Genomic DNA, 20995 nt, shown 5'->3' on the forward strand with positions numbered 1-20995 from the left:
GCACTTAACCCTGATTGCTCCTGTAAGTCGCTCTGGATAAGAGCTTCTGCTAAATGACCAATTTAATTTAATTAGCACCACACCCCAACGGCTTAGACTTCAAAAGTTAACTAACATGTTAAAACCAACAATAACACATGAATAATGTGTAGGATGATGTACTCATGTCTCTTCTTCCCCCCCCCCCAAAGGTATCCAGACTGGAATCCAAATGCCCCAAGGTGAGAGATGTTTCTAAAATGTAGGACTACCTCTTTTTTTGCCCTGATTGTCCAATCGTACCATTTTGAGATTACAACTGTGCAACTGATAAACCTATCATTTTCCTCTGTTGGTGTTGTATGTCACTGGGACTTTGAGTCATGTATAATGTTCTATTGTTCTTCTGACTCTCTCCCCTTTGCCCGAAACCAGGAGGGACCCGTCTCCAGGTCAGGATGCCACCTGGCATCCCCTGGAACGCTCTCCCTCCCGCTCAGTCTCCCATTCCCTGTCCTGGTCCCCCACCCCTCCTCCAGACCGAAGCAGAAGGATCTCTCCGCCCACCCCCCATGGACACGCCCCACACACCTCTGGCCGGCACTGGCCCCTCCCAGTCCCATCGGGGTTCCGCCTCAAGCGCACACAGACCGGAGAAGAGGACCAGCGAATCCTCAGGTAAGCCACTTGGCTAGATGCTAATCTGGGCTAGTGGTTGACACTATGTTTACCAGACCCAGATGAAGCGTGTTCCTGAAGTGCTAGTCTGTTGGCACTGTAATATATCTGCCTTGTGCTGCATTGTCATAACCCAGACATCATCTGTTACCCCTACATCCAGGGATATCTACTGTACTACAGTTGAAGTCGGAAGTTTACATACACTTATGTTGGCGTCATTAAAACTTGTTTTTCAACCACTCCACAAATTTGTTGTTAACAACCTATAGTTTTGGCAAGTCGGTTAGGACATCTACTTTGTGCATGACACAAGTAATTTTTCAAACAATTGTTTACAGACAGATTATTTCACTTATAATTCACTGTATCACAATTCAAGTGGGTCAGAAGTTTACATACACTAAGGTGACTGTGCCTTTAAACAGCTTGGAAAATTCCAGAAAATGATGTCATGGCTTTAGAAGCTTCTAATAGGCTAATTGACATAATCTGAGTCAATTGGAGGTGTACCTGTGGATGTATTTCAAGGCCTACCTTCAAACGCAGTGCCTCTTTGCTTGACATCATGGGAAAATCAAAAGAAATCAGCCAAGACCTCAGGAAAAAAAGTCTGGTTCATCATTGGGAGCAATTTCCAAACGGCTGAAGGTACCACGTTCATCTGTACAAACAATTTTACATTTTAGTAATTTAGCAGACGCTCTTATCCAGAGCGACTTACAGTTAGTGAGTGCATACATTTTTTATATTTTTTTCATACTGGAATCGAACCCACAACCCTGGCGTTGCAAATGCCATGCTCTACCAACTGAGCTACATCCCTGTCGGCCATTCCCTCCCCTACCCTGGACAACGCTGGGCCAATTGTGCGCCGCCCCATGGGTCTCCCGGTCGCGGCCGGCTACGACAGAGCCTGGATTCGAACCAGGATCTCTAGTGGCACAGCTAGCACTGCGATGCAGTGCCTTAGACCACTGCGCCACTCGGGAGGACGCAGCCGCCATACCGCTCAGGAAGGAGACGCGTTCTGTCTCCTAGAGATGAATGTACTTTGGTGCGAAAAGTGCAAATCAATCCCAGAACAACAGCAAAGGTCCTTGTGAAGATGCTCGAGGAAACATGTACAAAAGTATCTATATCCACAGCAAAGCGTGTCCTATATCAACATAACCTGAAAGGCTGCTCAGCAAGGAAGAAGCCACTGCTTCAAAACCGGCATAAAAAAATCCTGACTACGGTTTGCAACTGCACATAGGGACAAAGATCACACTTTTTGGAGAAATGTCCTCTGGTCTGATGAAACAAAAATACAACTGTTTGGCCATAATGACCATCGTTATGTTTGGAGGAAAAAGGGGGACATTTGCAAGCCGAAGAACACCATCCCAACCGTGAAGCATGGGGGTGGCAGCATCATGCTGTGGGGGTGCTTTTGCTGCAGGAGGGACTGGTGCACTTCACAAAATAGATGGCATCATGAGGAAGGAAAATTATGTGGATATATTGAAGCAACATCTCAAGACGTCAGTCAGTTGGTTGCAAATGGGTCTTCCAAATGGACAATGACCCCAAGCATACTTCCAAAGTTTTGGCAAAATGGCTTAAGGACAACAAAGTCAAGGTATTGGAGTGGCCGTCACAAAGGCCTGACCTCAATCCTATTGAAAATGTGTGGGCAGAACTGAAAAAGCGTATGCGAGCAAGGAGGCCTTCAATCCTGACTCAGTTACACCAGCTCTGTCAGGATGAATGGGCCAAAATTCACCCAACTTATTGTGGGAAGCTTGTGGAAGGCTACCCAAAACGTTTGACCCAAGTTAAACAATTTAATAGCAATGCTACCAAATACTTATTGCGTGTATATAAACTTCTGACCCACTGGGAATGTGATGAAAGATTTAAAAGCTGAAATAAATCATTCTCTCTACTATTATTCTGACATGTCACATTCTTAAAATAAAGTGGTGATCCTCACTGACCTAAAACAGGGAATTTTTACTAGGATTAAATGTCAGGAATTGTGGAAAAACTGAGTTTAAATGTATTTGGCTAAGGTGTATATAAACATCTGAATTCAACTGTATATCTACATCATTATAACCCAGACATCGTCTGTTACCCCTACCTCCAGGGATATCTACTGGGAGCTCCTCTCGAGGCCTGAAGCGTTCCAGAAATGACACTGCCAAACTCGGTGGCCACGGCAACAGAGCTGGGGTTTCTGGGAACCGTGAGTCCTCCTTGTCATCCGCCAGCAAGTTTCCGGCGTCCATGTCTGAGAAGCCACATCGTCCACCTTCCTCTGCATCATCCTCTTCTTCTAAGCCCGGTGCCAAGCCAGTGGCTGGGAAGGAGACCACCCCAGGACAGGACTCAGAGGTGTGCCCCTCGCAGAGCTTTTGGTTCTATCTTTTGTTTGATATGCACAGTGTCATTGGGGCTCTTAAGGTTAACTACATTATCAGTAATAATTACTTTCAGTAGTAATATCAGTAGGGAAATATGACAAATTGAAGTGCAACTAACTTATAGGGATAGCAGCTTCTTCACATGCCTATCCAACCCAAGCAGTACCTGTAAACCTTCCTTCCTTGATTTTTTGGTCCAGTCTTCCAACGCACCACAGAAGAAGCCGAATCCAACACTGCAGAAGAAGAGTCATCCAGGTTCCTACCTGCTCTATCTGACGGGCCTCCCTGCAGATGCCAAGTACCAGGAAGTGGTATCACTGGTGCAGGCCTTCGGCAAGGTCACCAACGTCCTCATCATCAGGAACGAGGAGGAGAACCAGCCGCAGTACGCTAAAGTGAGTATAGATAACTGTGTATGAGTGTGTCACGTTAGGCATCATACCCTTTTAATGCTAAGTGTGCTGTCTTTTTGATAAATATGAATACATCTTGTTTAACCCCCTAATCTATTTTCCACTGCCCTGCATAGTAAATAAAAAATCCCCATCAAATTACGTTAGTTTAAGCATTGTTGTGGATTTAACATCCAATTTAGTTGTTTTCCTGTTATAAAAGTGTGATTTTTGAGAGCGAAAACCAGAAAAAACTGGGGGAAACGGAAACCTGAAAAAACTAAACGAAGCAAACAGAATTTTGGGAAAAACTGAATCAGGGAATATTTTTTGGGCTCTATAAATAGGCTGAAGCATTCTATTCTATTGGGCTAGATCCCAGATGTGATCTTTTAACTAGTTAGCTTCCTATTGATGAATTCGATGTTCCAAAAAACTTGCAATAACACAGTGAAATATAATGTAGGCCTACCTTTTAGGTTCACTTGGGGTAAACTGACACACAGGGTAACACGCCCCGTGCCTGTACTTCTCACAGAAACCAATCATGTCACCATTTTTGCCCCAACACTTTCCCTGGTGGCCACTACTCTTGCTCAACGAAGAATGTCATCCCTGGGGGTGAATTTGAAGTAGTGTGGCATTTTAACCCAAGTTACCCTACAATTGACCTGTGTTACATTTAGCCCCTCTCTCCCCTATGAACTCAAGGCACTGCTAAAAACTCCAGGTTTAAAATGGTGCAGCTCGCACATATTTAGGTGTTGACAAATATATAAAGTAGGAATGGGAAGATGGGATCCCCTCTTTTTAACAAAGGCCGTTCAAACTGCTGTTTTCCCCACGATTGCATTAAGAGTTGTTGCTCATAACTTGCATGTGCCTCGAGAGGAATAATTCTCTGGCATAGAACCCACAACAAGCCGACTAGGTAACTATTCCACTGTGGGGTATTCTGGTTCTTCTATTCATTACTCGTTTTGTTTGCAGAAGGAAAGTAAATGTGGACTGTTCTGGGGCGGCAGGTAGCTTAGTGGTTAAGAGCGTTGTGCCAGTAACCGAAAGGTCGCTGGTTCTAATCCCTGAGCCGACTAGGTGAAAAATCGGTTGATGTGCCCTCGAGCAAGGCACTTAACCCTAATTGCTCCTGTAAGTCGCTCTGTATAAGAGCGTTTGCTAAATGACTAAAATGTTAAATGTTCTAGCATCATCAAAGTGCGCCAGGCAGAAATATATTTTTAAATCTTCCAAATGCTTTTGTCGCGATGGCACTGATTTTGCCGTGGCACAGCGCCACATATAAATGACTGCAGCGGAAACACTGATACACTATATATACAAAAGAATGTGGGCACCCTTTCAAATTAGTGGATTTGGCTATTTCAGCCACACCATAGGAAACATTGGCAGTTGAATGGCCTTACTGAAGAGCTCTGTGACTTTCAATGTGGCACCGTCATAGGATGCCACCTTTCCAACAAGTCAGTGCGTCAATGCAACGGCTCAGCCGCAAAGCACGTAGCGCGTAAAAATAGTCTGTCCTCGGTTGTAAAACAAGTTTCAAACTGCCTCTGGAAGCAACGTCGGGAGCTTCATGAAATGGGGTTCCATGGTCGAGCAGCCGCACACAAGCGGATGCCAGGAGAACACTACCTGCCCCAATGCATAGAACTTGTTATCAACTGGTTTACCTGGTTAAATAAAGGTTAAATAAAAATAAAAAATAAAAAAAATAGTGCCAACTGTAAAGTTTGGTGGATGAAGTATAATGGTCTGGGGCTGTTTTTCATGGTTCGGGCTATGACACTTAGTTCCAGTGAAAGGAAATCTTAATGCTACAGCATACAATGACATTCCAGACGATTCTGTGTTTCCAACTTTGTGGCAACAGTTTGGGGAAGGCCCTGTTTCAGCATGATAATGCTCCATACAGAAATGGTTTGTCGAGATCGGTGTAGAAGAACTTGACTGGCCTGCACAGAGCCCTGACCTCAACCCCATCGAACACCTTTGGGTTGAATTGGAACGCTGACTGCGAGCCTTGCCTAATCGCCCAACATCAGTGCCCGACCTCACTAATGCTCTTGTGGCTGAATGGAAGCAAGTCCCCGCAGCAATGTTCCAACATCTAGTGGAAAGCCTTCCCAGAAGAGTGGAGGCTGTTATAGCAGCAAAGGGGCGACCAACTCCATACTAATGCCCATGATTTTGGAATGAAATGTTCGACGAGCAGGTGTCCACATACTTTTAGTGTATGTGGTGTGGCTTGATAAATATGTAATATTTTAATATTGTTAAAAGGACTGGGTTTTGACAGGGCTGAGAATTGCCAGGGACCTCACAATGCGATATTATCATGATACTTAGGCTCTGATACCATATGTATTGCGGTTCGATACTGTTATTTATATGTCTGCTGCAGAGGGACAAGAGTTTTGATCTGTCATGGAAATAAGTGCTAAAAACAAATTGGCTCCCTATTTAAAAAGAAGATGGAGAACAAGCTATGAAGGAAGAATACTGGAGTTTTGGTGCAGGTACAGCCAACTAGCGCAAAAAAATAATATTGCGATATGGAACTGTATCATTCCTTCCCCATCACTACTTTTTGATCCGTCTGTCTAACCTCTGCCCTTCTCTGTTCCTCCAGGCCACTGTGTGCATGCAGAAAGAGCAGGACGCTAAAGCTCTGGCTGAGTGCCTCACTCTCAACATACGGGAACACCCCATCACTGTCTCTGACCAGGTTTGTCCCTCCCTGCTTACCGTACCAAAGCCACCTCAGCTTCCAGCTGGGTATCCATCCACTGAACTTCGTATCATAGAACTGGCTCATGTTTCCCTTGTAGTGAAGAAGCTAATAGAAAGAGAACAGAAAGAGAGAACAGAAAGATGAGAAAATGAGGTGTATAAAATATAAATGTAAATATGTTTATTTCTTTGTTTTACAGAATGGTGAGGAGGATCTTACTTCCTCGATACCTGTCATTATAAAAGGGTAAGTATTATGCATTACCTGTATATACTAGGGTCGTCGTTGACCCCCTGAACTTTGCCACTCGTGTGTTGTTACGGAGGCAGTTATTCACACATTTCATTACTCTCCATAGAGAAGTGGTCGGTGCCCCCAACGAGACCAACACGACCGTCAAAGGCCCAGGTAAAAATACATACAATTAATGTTATTTTAGGGTGAATCCCAAATGGCAGCCTATTCCAGTTATAGTGCACTACTTTTGACCAACGCCTATGTACCCTGCTCAAAAGTAGTGCACTAAATGTGGAATAGGGTGCCAGCCTTAAATGTCTAGATTAATATTCAACTAATTTGATAGACCTGATCAATAAGAGTTGTGGAATTGAACATTATTTTTATTTCTTCCCACAGAAACCAGCGTTGGTCAGAAGAATTTAAATGAGGTACTGTATTATTTGTCTCTGTCGCTTATTTGCCAGTATGTCTATTAATATTTTCTTATTAAGTATTCCAATGTTATATATCTACAAAAATACAAATAAGCTGATGGTTGTGAGCCTGGGTAGTGTTCCAGTTCATCTTTAACACTTTAAAACATTGGAGAACAGATTGCCAGTCAGCCAGCCAGCCAGCCAGTCAGCCAGTCAGCAGTGTCTGAGCTGTAAGATGAAATGGGTTTCCCAACAGATACACAGGGAGCAGGTGAAGAGGAAGAGGAAGAGGGGATGTAGAGCGGGACAGAGCCAGAGACTCAAAAGACTGCTGAGGGAAAACAAGGTGCAGAACTGAACTGATATCTCATAGGCCCAGGCAGGGGGTGCTACATTATGAACATTCAAATAGAATTATATAATGTAGATTAGACTTGATTTAGCCCCGTCAGGACAGGTAGAATAGGAAATTGTCAGCTCTATTCATGATATCTCTGTATACAACGTTCTGACCGTTTTTGTTTTGTTTTTTTACCTCACTGAATACGTGACTGTCTTTGTCTCCTGTGGTTTAACCTTTTAGAGGGGCATGGTCAAGATTACTGGACTTCCTGAAAGCGGCTGCTCCGAGATCGATATCGCCAAGCTGGCCCAGCCCTTCGGAACACCTGTCAAGATCCTCCTCATCACCACGCCCAGTGAGGTAGGCTGGCGACCCACAATACATCACTCACTGTCACATTGATTTTGCATTATGTGGCTTAGGGCAGTGTTTTCCAACCCTGGTCCTCCAGTACCACAACAGTACACATTTTTATTGTAACCCTGGACAAGCACACCTCATTCAACTTGTCAACTAATCATCAAGCCCTCAAAGAGCTGAATCAGGTGTGTTTGTCCAGGGCTACAACGAAAATGTGTACTGTTGGGGTTACTGGAGGACCGTGGTTGGGAAACACTGGCTTGGAGCACGATGCCAGTGACATCAGGTTGATTCCCACTGTCGTGACGTGATTACTTTAATGTATGACTGTTATTTATCGAATCGCCTAACTGTTTAATTGTCCCTCGATTAAATTAATCATGTAACAATTAACTCATTAGGAATTTGGGGCACCACGGAAGAAGTTGTTTAACGAGTTACAAACTCCCGAATTAAACTCTTAGAAGATATATATATGTTATATCGATAACAGTCACTTATTAAATAATGACCTCTTATCAGTCTCATTCTGAACGTCGCATAATCCTTGAACCTGCAAGAACCCTAACCTTATCGATGAATCAGCAATACACAAATTGGCTTAATTATTTATTTACTAACTAAATAATAAAACAATACACACACACACACACATAGGTTATTGATTACTAACGTAATACAATGAAAACAGGTCCCTAGTGGACTGGACTAACAATAGCATGAATGCTTGGGTAGAAGGAGGGTCAGAGTGGAAGGGAGAGACAGAGATTCAAACTATCGTGGTTACTTTGGAAACAACACTCACGGAAATACAAATGTGTAAAATCCCACTAAGCGCACATTCAGATTAAAAATACAACATGTATTTACGTGTAGCTGTCCTCAATAGTTGAGTTGATGATGTAGGACTCTGGTTTGCCCACCAGAGATCCCAATGTCCTTGGTAGAGTTTCTGATCGTAGTGGTGGTTAGATGGATACTTCAGCGCGTACCCTGTTGTTTGTAGAGTTGATCTGTTAGAATAGATACTTCAGATGTACCAGCGGTTGTCGGAGAGGGATTGTCCTTCCCAACTTGTCTTTAGTGAAAGTTCTCTAGACTACTATACATGCCAGCTGCAGACTGAGATGATAAGGTCTAGTGCATTGTCTTCTTCTTCACCTCGTGTAGAAGTTGAGAGTTTCAGAGTTTCTCCATTTCAAGCGTGTGGACTAAAGTCTCACGTTTTCTGGTCTAACCATTTTGTAACGTTTAGCTCACGCTTCACGTCTGCTGGTCTGTAGAGTTAATTTGTTTTTCAAGGCTTTTTATGCACTCGGGGTAAAAGGGGCATTCCATCATGTTTTTGCTCATCTGGGCGTGGCCACTGACTGAGAACAAATCAATATGGAAAACAATCATATCATCTAGAATGCTAAAATCACATTGTTATCTTCACAAAAGTATTATTATACTTAATCATTCATTTTATACAACAATTAGATGCAAACCTCATAACTGGCAACTGTACACCCCCAGAGATACAGTTATGTTGTTCCACCGTCTTTAATGACATCACAACATAGTAACACATTTGACATGATTGTTCTTTAAGTCCCACATTCTTTGAAGTATGAATATTGTTTCATTATCCACTTTTGGATGTTGGAGTTTTGGCGGGAATAATCTCTGTGTTAACAAAGGGATCCTTTCTCCCAATACTTCATGGCAAGGAAGAGAAAGTCTGAACAGTATTTACGACTGGTCATAAAACTGGTCCCCAGGAGAGGGGGTGTTCAAACCTTTGCCATGCCGGCATCTTTGATCCTCAGTCATGACACTACAAAGGACTTGTTGTATACATTGGCACTGTTAATGTTCTGTCAGATGCTTTGGATAAAAGAGTCTGTTTAATGGCAATGTCATATGATTTTCACATTGATTTAAACAATATAGCTTGTATACCCAATGTGACTGACTGTTGGTGACCGTTTGTCTGTCTGTGGTCCTCCCCAGGCTCTGGTCACCATGCAGGATGTGGAGTCAGCCCAGGAGATGGTGAAGGTTTACAACAACATGCCTGTCTGCATCAACGACTCTGTTCTGAATATGAGCCTGCTGCCAAACCTCCAGGTGGACTTCAACAGACCAGTAAGATACTGTGGCTTGACTTACTTGGCTCATTCCTATTAGCTCCTAGTGGAGCACAGGGCCTCAACCGTGCATCTCCAGCAACCTGTTCTGGGCAGTTTTCTTGACTTAGTTTACAGGTGGTTGCTGCAGGGTACCGATAAATGTTTACTATGATAAGTGTTTATGCACAAACTTGTTTTGCACTGATCTAATTCAGTGATGACATAACTTTTCATTCCATTTATTACCACAGGTGGCACTTTTCCATTCATTGATGGGACCAAGGAATCCTGTTAGTGTGAGTATTTCACTGTGGGTTCAGGTAACCTAAAAGGCTCTTAATAATAACGTTGTTTCCACCCCAAGGAAAAGGTAGAAAACACAAACATCCCACCTGATTTAAGACCTAAGTGTTGAAACATTTAACCTAATGAAACGAATCACACCCAAGAGCATATATTATTGCAGTGTCCCTTTTAAAATGTCTAACAACTATTTATAAAGTTGAGCTTCTTGATAATAATTGCTAAAAGTAAAGTTGTTTGTAATTGATGAATAAATGTAAATGTTACCAATACGTCCTGCATAAGGCGGAGGTGGGAGGTGATGATGACTGGAACCGTCTCCTGGTTGTCAGTAACATTCCGGCCACGCCTTCCGGCCCAACAGAGATCCAGAAGCTGGTCCAGCGCTTCGGCACAGTCCAACAGACTCTGGCACTCAAGGACAAGGTGAGGGACCCGTGGGTGGGGAGGTGTGGGGTGTTCAAGTGTCTGTCAAGGAGAGGGACATCTTAGTGAGGAACGTCTGTTTTTGTGTTTGTGTGTGTTCAAGTGTCTTGTCTGCCCTGCCTACAGTAATTCCACACCATCCATCCAATCCTATTTTCTTTACCCCATGCAGATCATCTTTGAGATGGGAACAGCAGAAATGGCCCAGAGTGTCTTCAACCGCTTCCAGAAGTTTCCCTGCATTGTTCAGAACAACAAGCTCGCCTTCTCCTGGAAACCTGATCCCAAGACTGATCTACCTAAAGTCAACATCTCTGCCGGCTCAACAGTGCCAACTGGTGGCAAAGTCTCCCAGACTGAAGAGACTACTACACCCCCTGGTGGACAGGAGGACTCACTGTCTCAGTCAGGATTAAAGGTGGCGAAAGGAACAGGGGTCGATACTAACGTTAAAGGACAGGAGGTTCAGCCAGGTGATGAAGGGATGAAGGTTGAAGGAGAGGTTGAAGCCACAGAGAAGGAGTCTCCAGCATTAGGAGGAAATGAGCAAGAGGATCAGCCTGATGTGGCTTCATTACAGCCAGCAGGAGTGAACCAGAGAGAGGATACAGAACCCAACACAGACCAACCTGGAGGTCAGGGTGGAGAGGAGGTCATGGAGAAAGTTGCAAACATTTCAACAGCGGAGTCCGAAGAGACTGAAGAACCAGTCGCCTCGGATGCTACCGCCGCTCCTCAAGCTGCTAAACCAGAGACAGCCACCTCCGCCCCAGCCCCAAATGTAATGGCGGCGATCATAGAGGCCTTACGACAGGAGAGCAGGAACAGATCCTCTACCAAGGTTACCACTGACCAGGCTGCAGCTGAGAATCCTCCAGGTAAACAACCAACAGATAAGGAGACTCCAGATGTCCAGGCGGCGCCTGCTCTACCCAGAGTGACCCCTGAGATCCTGAAGGTACTGCTGGAGGAGTGCAGGGTCCGGTCCTCCAGTAGGGCCAACGCTGAGCAGGCCAGGAAGGAACAGGACCAGGCGCCCCCTGCAGACCAAAAGGCTGGAGGAGAACAGGTCACCAAGAGGAAGACCCGCGAGGAGGAAAGGGAGGAGAGAGAGAGAGCGAGGAGGGAGAGGGAGAAGAGGCTGAAGGCCCAAGAGGAGGAGAGGGATCAAGGAAGGAGGGACAGGAAGTTAAAGGCCCAGGAAGAGGAGAGGGAGAAAGGAAGGAGGGAGAGAGAGAAGAGGCGCTCCCACAGGGAAGGGTCATCAGGATCACCGGGGTCCAGGTCCTCTATGAGGTACGAGGGGAGCCGGCGCAGTGGGAGGAGCGGCGCCAAGTCTGAGTCCAGGAGAGGAAACGGAGAGGACAAACAGCAGGTAGGAGAGGCGCTAGTGTGTTGGTATTCACTCTATATACACAGAGGACAAAGCATTAGGAACACCTGCACTTTCCATGACATAGACTGACCAGATGAAAGCTATGATCCCTTATTGATGTGACTTGTTAAATCAACTTCAATCAGTGTAGGTGAATGGGAGGAGACAGGTTAAATAAGGATTTTTAAGCCTTGAGACAATTGAGACATGGATTGTGTGTGTGTGCCATTCAGAGGGTGAATGGGCAAGTCAAGAAAGATTTAAGTGCCTTTGAACAGGGTATGGTAGTAGGTGCCAGGCGCACCGGTTTGTGTCAAACCCAGCAGCGTTGCAGTTATTTTCATGCTCAACATTTTCCCCGTGTGTATCAAGAATGGTCCACCACCCAAAGGACATCCAGCCAACTTGACACAGCTGTGGGAAGCATTGTTGTCAACATAGGTCAACACCTTGTAGAGTGTGGGGGGGAACTCAATATTAGGAAGTTGAGACTGTTAGGCATACTCAGTGCATATATAGATAGATCTCCAGTGAACAGTGTCATATCTATACCCATCATGATTATAGAAGAATGCCAACATCAACTTTCCAACCATTTTGGGGAATGACTTGCCATTTTGAGGAAAACTGTGGTTTTAAAGTTAACTGTCCTCTTCCCTGTGTTCTTTCAGGAAGAGGAGGAGTTAGGTGAGAAGCACGTGCCCTTCGACATGGAGGACTTTGTGACTGTGGACGAGGTGGGGGAAGTAGCTGCGGTGCCCCATCCGCCCCCCGAGACAACCACAGAGGTGACTGAGGTTACGGAGTTGACCGGCAACGACCCTGTGACCACACCAGCCTCTGAGGCAGAGCAGCAGGCACCAGCAGACACTACACCGATGGAGGTGGAGGGTGAGCCTGGGACAGCAAAGGTACAGGGGGAAGCGCTGGACAAACGAGGACAGAAGGAGGAGGAGGGGTTGGCCCCAGCAACCACAGAGGAGGGGTCGGTGAAGACTGCAGAGGGAACTGGGGAGGTGACAGAGGAGAAAGTTCCAGACTTTCAGGATGACATCATCAAAGAGGTCAGTGTGTCTTTAGTTGCATTCCTACTTACTTGAATAATCCCTTTCCTAAATGAAAGGCTTCAACACTATAACATTCAACAATGAGAAGATCAGTGATAAGGCTACTTCAACCGAGGAAGGAAAAAATGAAGTGTTTCATTACTCTCTCCTTCAGCCTGTGGTCACCGTGCCGAAGACAACCTGTGATAAGTTCACTGAGGAGTCAGAGGTGAAAGGTCACGATGAGGCCACACCCACAGACGCACCTGCCGCCGCTGGAGAAGAGGAGGTGGAGGAAGAAAAGGAGGATGGAGGCGTGGAGGATTTCAACACGGGGAAGTTTCTGACGGTGGACGAGGTGGGCCAGGTGGAAGATGACGGGAAGAAGAGGTCTGCTGAGACAGGTAAGAAACATACTGTATATCACTTCTATGGTCGTCTCTTGAAAGGCCGTCATTGTAAATTAAAATCTGTTCTGCTGTGCTTGCTTGTATAAATAAATGTTTTGAAAAAGTTGTTGCGATATGGTAGGAAACCGGCCAGTAGAGGTAAGAAACAAACTTAATGTTGTAAAGTCAATCTGCAACATATTTGTCTGAGGAGACTGGGTTGTGTTCAGTAGCGAAAACGTTTTGAAATGGAAAACAAATGAGTGTTTCTTAAGTCCTGGTAGTCCCTACCTGATGCCCTTTATCGTGAGGTAACTAGCCTCTGATGGGTCCTTTATCCTGAGGTAACTAGCCTCTGATGGGTCCTTTATCCTGAGGTAACTAGCCTCTGATGGGTCCTTTATCCTGAGGTACTTAGCCTCTGATGGGTCCTTTATCCTGAGGTAACTAGCCTCTGATGGGTCCTTTATCCTGAGGTAACTAGCCTCTGATGGGTCCTTTATCCTGAGGTAACTAGCCTCTGATGGGTCCTTCATTCTGAGGTAACTAGCCTTGCCACAGGAGGAAAAAGACAACAGGCTAACCAGCTCTAAGGTAGAATAGCGCTTGAGACATGGTAGCCAGCCCACTGCATATGCATAGTAGTGGTTGAGATGGCCATCCGCCTTTTGTTGATAAGTGGTCAATGAATGGTAACCTGGTTTACATAGATTAGTGGTTGTGGTCATTGTATATGAGTGGTTGTGGTGAGGTCAGATAACCAACTGTATCTAGATAACTGCTAGATATGGTAACCGCTAGATTGCTGGATCAAATCAAATTGTATTGTACTAGAAGGCTAGATGTTAAAATGTGGTATCTATGGTAACCACTAGATCAAATAAAATCAAAACTGTTTGTTGTAGGGGTGTAATGGTACACGCAATAGTACCGAACCGTTGTTATGGGGACCTCAGTTCGGTCCGCACTGTGAACCCGAATGAATAGATAAATAAATACAAATATATATATTTAAACGCCTGCGCTGTGTTGTCTGCCTCCTGAGCTGAAAGAAAACATTCAGGCTATTCCGTTAACACAAGCCTATGTGCACCTTGTAGTCAAAATGATTTGAATTGTCACATTTCAAACTGTCCTTTTGTGAGGCGCAGCCGGGAACTAGTTCTGTATGATGGCGAGTGGTGGGGTGGATAAACCAAGAGGATTCGCCATCAATATTTAAATCTCCAGTTTGGGAAATTGTTGGTTTCCCAGTAGATGACAGCGATGGACAAGAGAGTATGTCGCCACTGCTGAACCAGAATAGCCTATGCAGCTGCCAACACCTCAAAACATGTTGACACATTTACTCAGAAATCACACCAGTATTCCTACCATCGGAGTAAGACGGAAACGCAAAAAAACAACGTTGTCTCCCCTCTGCATTCAAGTAGCCCGTCGCAACTGATTCTGACCGGGCAAAATAAATTACAAGAGCGATAGGTATATTTATAACCGTGAATATGAGCCCATTCTCTGTGGTTGAGAAGAATAAGGGGGTTTCAGCACTTCGTCAAAGTGCTCGAGCCACGATACGAACTTCGCCCTCTCGCACCCATTTCAGCAAACGGGTAGGACCCGCTCTATATAAGCAGGCTAAAGCCGAAGTTGTCCATGTATTGGCCAGTGCACCCCTGTGTTGCGCTTCCTGCAGATGGATGGACCTCCAGGGCTACTGAACAGTGGCAGCACATCACATGACCCCGGACTGGGAAATGAGGAGTACCGTGCTACAGACACGCCCCCTTTATGAGAGTCACACAAGTGTGCATATTTTCTCTATATTACAAAACATTATAGCATAGTCCTATGTCTGAGACGACATGTTTACATATTGATTTCACTAGTATATTGCACTTTATTTGAGTGTTGTCGAGTAATCGAAGTGTTATTCCTGATTGAGCGTTATGACTCATTTTACAACGGGTGGGTCTAGTCCTCAATGCTGGTTGGTTAAAAGCGCATTCCAGCCAGTGTCTATTCCACAAGTTACCACCGGCTAAATCTATGATGTTAAAATGCCTATTTACTCTGTTCCATCTGACTGCGCAATCCACTGTCTCATCAACCCAGCCAAGCAATTTATTAACTTGATCTCCACTATAAAAAGCATCTAGACCAGGGGTGTCAAACTCATTTTAGCTCAGGGGCCACATGGAGGAAAATCTATTCCCAAGTGGGCCGGACCGGAAAAATCATGGTGTATATATAACTTAAAAACAACAACTTCAGATTGTTTTCTTTGTTTTAATACGATCAACATACAACATAAAGCTGGAGCCTGAGGACAGTGTGTCCAAAATAGTACAAGCACAACATCACTATTAATCATAAAACACGTCAAGTTTATTTGAAAATTCTAAAGAAAAAGAACACAAACACACAATGCGTCAGTGATTAACAGAAGTATATCACAGATCACAGAACTATATCAGGGGGTCATTTCTCAGGCAGAAATGTAGATAAAAAGAATGAAATCCTGTTCCCCAAACAAGTGCAAGAACCACAGAGTCAAGAATAGGTTAAATATACAAATAAAATAAAATCAATTAAAAACAATGGCACATCAACATAAAAACATATAAACATAAAGCTGGAGCCTGAGGACAGTGTGTCCAGAAGCACAACATCACTATTAATCATAAAACACCTCAAGTTATTTGAAAGTTCTGAGGACAAAGAACACACAAACACACAATGCCTCAGTGATTCACATAAGTATATCACAGATCACAGAACTATATCAGGGTGTCTCATGTAGCACTTTAAGTGGGGTTGCATAGTTTATTTGACTCCTGATACCTGGCATCTTTCAGCTTTCACCAGCGCATCAATATCAGGCGTCACATGCTGAGTGGCAGCCAACTTCAGGATGTGATTCAAGTGCTTGTGCGTGAGCCTTGAGCGCAGCTTTGTTTTATTTATGCTCATTACAGAGAGAACTTGCTCACAAAGATATGTGGTTCCAAACATGCACAACAGTTTTGCAGCGAGGGCTGTCAAGTTGGGGTAACCTGGCAAGAGATTCTGATAAAATGTGTCCAAGCCAGCTGCGGCAAATTTGCCCTTCAAATCCGAGTCACACTGCAAGTCTATTATTTCAAGTTGGATGCTGACGGGCAGATCAGAGGGATTCACGGTGAATGGCGAGCAAAAAACGTTGAAGTCTTTCTCCAGTTCACCAAAAATCTGAATGCGTTGCTCAAACTCACGTAACAGTCCCGTTATTTTATCTTTGAACCGCTTCATGTCTGCCACATGTTGGGTCGCGCACACATTTTTCAGACAGGGGAAGTGAGCTGCATCACCACCGGCAAGTTGCGTCTCCCACAATGACAGCTTCAACTTGAAAGAACGTATGCTGTCATAATACTGCGTGACAACTTTATTGCGCCCTTGTAGCTGTTTGTTCAAGTTATTCAGGTGCTCTGTAACATCCACCATAAATGCAAGGTCCTGCATCCATTCTGCGGAATGGAATTCTAACACTGTTCAATTTCTTCTCGTAAATCAAAGAAACGCCTCAGCACCTCGGCTTAACCATCTTACCTCAGTGTGGTATGGCAGGCCATAGATGTGGTCTTTCTCTCTGAGAAGGCTGTCAAACTGACGGTGATTCAGGCTTCTGGATCGGATGAAATTAACAGTTTGGATGACCACCTTCATGACGTTATCCATCTTTAATGACTTGCAACACAAAGCCTCCTGGTGCAAAATACAGTGAAAAGTCAAAAATCACGTCCTCCATTTGCAGATTGCACTTTCTCTCTGAACTTTGTCACAACGCCTGCTTTTTTCCCGATCATTGAGGGCGCACCATCTGTAGCCAGGCTGACAGCGCGGGACCAGTCCACTCCGACCCTGTCCAGCGCGCCCGGCGAAGTGCGGTAAAAATATCAGCTGCTGTCGTTGTATCTGTCATCGGCACCAACTCCACGAACTCCTCGGTGACGGTCAATGTGTCATCAACTCCGCGGATGAAAATGGCCAGTTGTGCAACATCTGTAATGTCCGTGCTTTCATCAATTGCAACCGAAAACGCAATAAATGACTTTACTTTTTGCTTCAACTGGCAGTCCAAATCCACTGAAAGATTCGTAATCCTGTCTGCAACTGTGTTTCTTGTCAGGCTATTTACAAAAGCCTGGCGCTTTTCAGGGCACACAATCTCAGCTGCCTTCATCATGCATGTTTTTACAAATTCACCCTCACTAAATGGTTTTGAAGCCACTGCGATTTCATTAGCAATGAGCTAGCTAGCTTTCACTGCAGCGTCACTGATGTCTCGGCTGTGAGTAAACACAGACTTGACCTACTTGCTCTGCCCCGGTATAAACAGTTTGCTTGCTTAACACAATTGCTATTGCGCCATCCAGTGGACGCAATTGGAACAGCAGTTTATGTTATTGAAAAATTGCAGCGCATTTTTATACTTTACAAAATCATCTCGCGGGCCGGATTAAACCCGTTTGCGGGCCTGATCCGGCCCGCGGGCCGGACGTTTGACACCCCTGGTCTAGACAGTATCTCATTTCTTTTAGACTAACATTTAGTTTTCAACAGCTGAGATTTGTATAAACCTTGCTGTCTGTCTCTCCGACATTTGCAACATTGTTTCAATATTCAAATTCGATCTCCAACTGTCCCATAGTAATGAACGTGTAGGGGTCGGGAGGAGACAGAGAGGCAGGCAGCGTTTCTCAGCCAGTCGAAATCATGAATCAGCTGGCTTCATTTTTATGGATATATACAAAGAAATGTCAATTGAGAAAAGTTAAAACGAAACGAAGTGCAGCTAGTTTGCAGTCTTTCCAGCTTCAGTTTGAAGTTATTGTGTTAGCTGTGTTGTTGGCTAGCTCCTCTGTCCAACAGTGTCCTGACGAGAGAGCACATTTTCTATGCCAGGTGAAATCACGCCTCATTAGCTCATTGTTATCAATGTATCCAAATAAATGTCACTAGAAAACAGCTTATGCAAATGCAGCTACTTAATGTAGCTGTTATTCTGGTTGCACTTTTTGACGTGGCTGTAATTTAGCCGTAGTTGGCTAGCTAGCAATCAAGGGATAAGAACGTTGCCAGCCAGTATGCAATGGAACATTTAGAACGAACGACTGGGTCACGTCCATAGATACAGAACAAAAAGACTGAACGACTGGGTCCCGTCTCTGGCAACCGAACCAATAGAACGAACAAACAGCCGGCTTGGGTATCAACCCTAGATTTGTGTCGGGACAATATCTTGTGGAAGGATGAAATAGTATGAATAAATTCATCAAAATAACGTTTTTAAAATGTGTCAATCATTATTTGAATATGTTGGTAACCCGTTGTGTAAAAGTGATAATGCCCTAGAAGCCGGTGTTTGGAGGCCAATATATCCTCAACACCGGCTTCTCTGGCATTATCACTTAATTATCATATATGGAATCGGGAATATCAACACTGTATTTTCTTAAATAAACAAAAATTAACTACAGTAACGGTTGGCATTTAATTTTCCCACTGAACCGTGACCCCCAACACCGCAATACATATCTAACGACGGGTTTGGTGAACTGTTACAGTCCTAGTATGTAGCTCAATGGTAGATATTGTAACCACTAGACAGCTAGATGTTAAACTGTGGTAGCTGTGGTAACCACTAGATGGCTAGCTGTTAAACTATGGTAGAGGAGAACTCAGCCAAATCAACGGTGGTAGCAAGCTCATGTTAACCTGGTTACCAGTCTGTTTGTGTTCTTATTCCACTCAATGCCACTCCTCGTCATGCCAAACATGGCATGATGGCACAAAATGCTGGGTTCTTTGAGAGGTTGTAGAAAATGATGGTTGGTTGACAACCTGAAACCACATTTGTTGGATTGTTTCTAAGGTGTCAGTGATTTTATTTTTGTGATTTAATGTTTTAAAGATCTTTCACACAAACCCACATACAAAGCCCTGACTTTTCAACAACAACAAAAAATCCTACCTTTTTGTAAGGACATTCTGGTGACTTGTCAAGTCTGGGAAAACCCACACACCAACAAACAGAACAGAACAAACAGAACAGACACAGCTACGGTGTCAGTGATGACCCTGTTCCTTCCTCCATCTTCTCTTTCATCTCTCAGTGGAGTCGAAGCGAAGGAGGACATCTCAGGAGGAGAGAGAGGAGGAGGCAGCGAGGAGGAAGATGAAGATGGAACCCCTCTTTTCTAAAGACTACAGCATCCCTCCTTTCAACCCTGACAGCCCTGTCGGTGAGACTCAATTGATGCTGCTTTCGACATTCAACCAATTGTTGTAATTGATTAGGGTATTTTTTGATGATAAACTAGCTCATCTATTATCAGAATAGTGTCTTTGTGCTAGGTGTGGTGTGTATATGTTTACATAGGTCCCACAGTATAATCACATCATTTGTCATTTTTATATTTGAAGCTGGTTTTGTTTCTGATCTGTTTGATCACTATCAGGCATGGAGTTTCTGGTCCCCAAGTCAGGCTTCTTCTGCAAGGTGTGTTCTAAGTTCTACAGCGGAACTTACGAGGCCAAGAAGAACCACTGCAGGAGCCTCAAACACCATCAGAACCTGGAGGTGAGAACCCCAGACAACCAATCAGCCACAATACTGACAAATCAACCACCAATCAGCAAGAACATTTTGACAATCGGGTGGGTGGGGCCAATTCCATTTGGTAAAACAAATTGGAATTTCAGTTTGCTTCCTGAATTTAAATGTTGAACGTTTTTTACCTTTTTTGATTTTTATTGGATTCTACTTTACTGATTTAGTTTTACGTGCTTGATTATTAATACATTGACACTCATGAGTGGAGAAGGAGATAAAGGAAGGTGTCCTGTCATGGAAAGCATCCCCAGACAGGCGTAAGATCAGCAGTAGTGGCTCTCTCTCTCTCGTGGAACCTTTATGTTCCACATAGGAATCAACAGGATCTAGAATTTCCCTTTGCTTCCTGAATTGAAATGGAATTGCTAGTAAGTAAGCTACTCATGAGTTTGTTCTTTTTGTCTTTTTATTATTTTTCAGAAATCCCTGGAGAAGTGGAGAGCGAAGAAAGACTGACTCTGCATGAGTTAAATATTGACTCGCTGACTGACTGCGTCCCAACCACTCACTGACTGATTCATTCCTGTCTATTAACTCTTTCCCCCTCTTTCCCCACTTCCTTGTTTTTGTGTTTCTTCCCCATGGGTCCAAACTCTCACTCTCTCTCTTTCTCTCTCATAACTGTTTCATTTTGTTAGTTATTTTCCCATTATATAGAAGAGAAGTGACTCAATAGAGAGAAATTAAAATAGAAACCAATGAAAAATAAAGTGTTTTATTCAATCGGAATGTCTCCGTTTTGTAATTGAAACCGTAATTTAAAGGCAGATATGTTTACCAGAGTTATCTTTTACCCTTATTCAATACAACTTTATTCATCCCCCCCAGGGGCAATTATGTCTATCTGCTTATGCAGCGTCCTTCTGATTTGAATACTGCTAGTTCAGCAGTGTGGTTTCCCCTGGGTGTCCATGCGCACCAAGGGAAATGTACTGATTTCCATGTTCAACTCATGCATGGACCATTAGCTTCCCCCCAGCCATAGCACCGCTAGCCACTGTGCTAAAACAGCTAACCTCCTGTTAACATGGAAAGTAAAAGGCTTGGCTTGAGTTAAGGGGTCTTGCTCTTTTATATACGGTAGCTATTTCAAATGTAATGACTCACTACTTC

At 44.1% G+C, this 20995-nt stretch overlaps 1 protein-coding gene across 2 annotated transcripts in view; it reads left to right on the top strand.

Annotated features, from left to right (window-relative positions):
• The window catches only part of LOC121558397 (RNA-binding protein 20-like), a 30099-nt gene extending 9494 nt beyond the window's left edge, over positions 1-20605 (top strand). The window contains exons 3-22 of one of the 2 annotated variants that reach the window (XM_045216474.1): positions 192-221; positions 415-657; positions 2792-3039; positions 3269-3466; positions 6114-6209; positions 6415-6461; positions 6574-6623; positions 6852-6883; positions 7128-7217; positions 7455-7574; positions 9570-9704; positions 9940-9984; positions 10277-10417; positions 10590-11576; positions 11625-11792; positions 12464-12856; positions 13014-13242; positions 19383-19511; positions 19728-19849; positions 20303-20605. In XM_045216474.1, coding sequence (XP_045072409.1) covers positions 212-221; positions 415-657; positions 2792-3039; positions 3269-3466; positions 6114-6209; positions 6415-6461; positions 6574-6623; positions 6852-6883; positions 7128-7217; positions 7455-7574; positions 9570-9704; positions 9940-9984; positions 10277-10417; positions 10590-11576; positions 11625-11792; positions 12464-12856; positions 13014-13242; positions 19383-19511; positions 19728-19849; positions 20303-20338 — 3519 coding nt within the window. In that variant the 5' untranslated portion in view covers positions 192-211 and the 3' untranslated portion in view covers positions 20339-20605. The remainder of the gene's footprint in view (positions 1-191; positions 222-414; positions 658-2791; positions 3040-3268; positions 3467-6113; positions 6210-6414; positions 6462-6573; positions 6624-6851; positions 6884-7127; positions 7218-7454; positions 7575-9569; positions 9705-9939; positions 9985-10276; positions 10418-10589; positions 11577-11624; positions 11793-12463; positions 12857-13013; positions 13243-19382; positions 19512-19727; positions 19850-20302) is intronic. The other variant, XM_045216475.1, reaches the window with a different exon arrangement.
• Positions 20606-20995: the final 390 nt, after the last annotated feature.

This window comes from Coregonus clupeaformis, unplaced genomic scaffold (genome assembly GCF_020615455.1).
Source record: "Coregonus clupeaformis isolate EN_2021a unplaced genomic scaffold, ASM2061545v1 scaf0717, whole genome shotgun sequence".
NCBI lineage: Eukaryota > Metazoa > Chordata > Actinopteri > Salmoniformes > Salmonidae > Coregonus > Coregonus clupeaformis.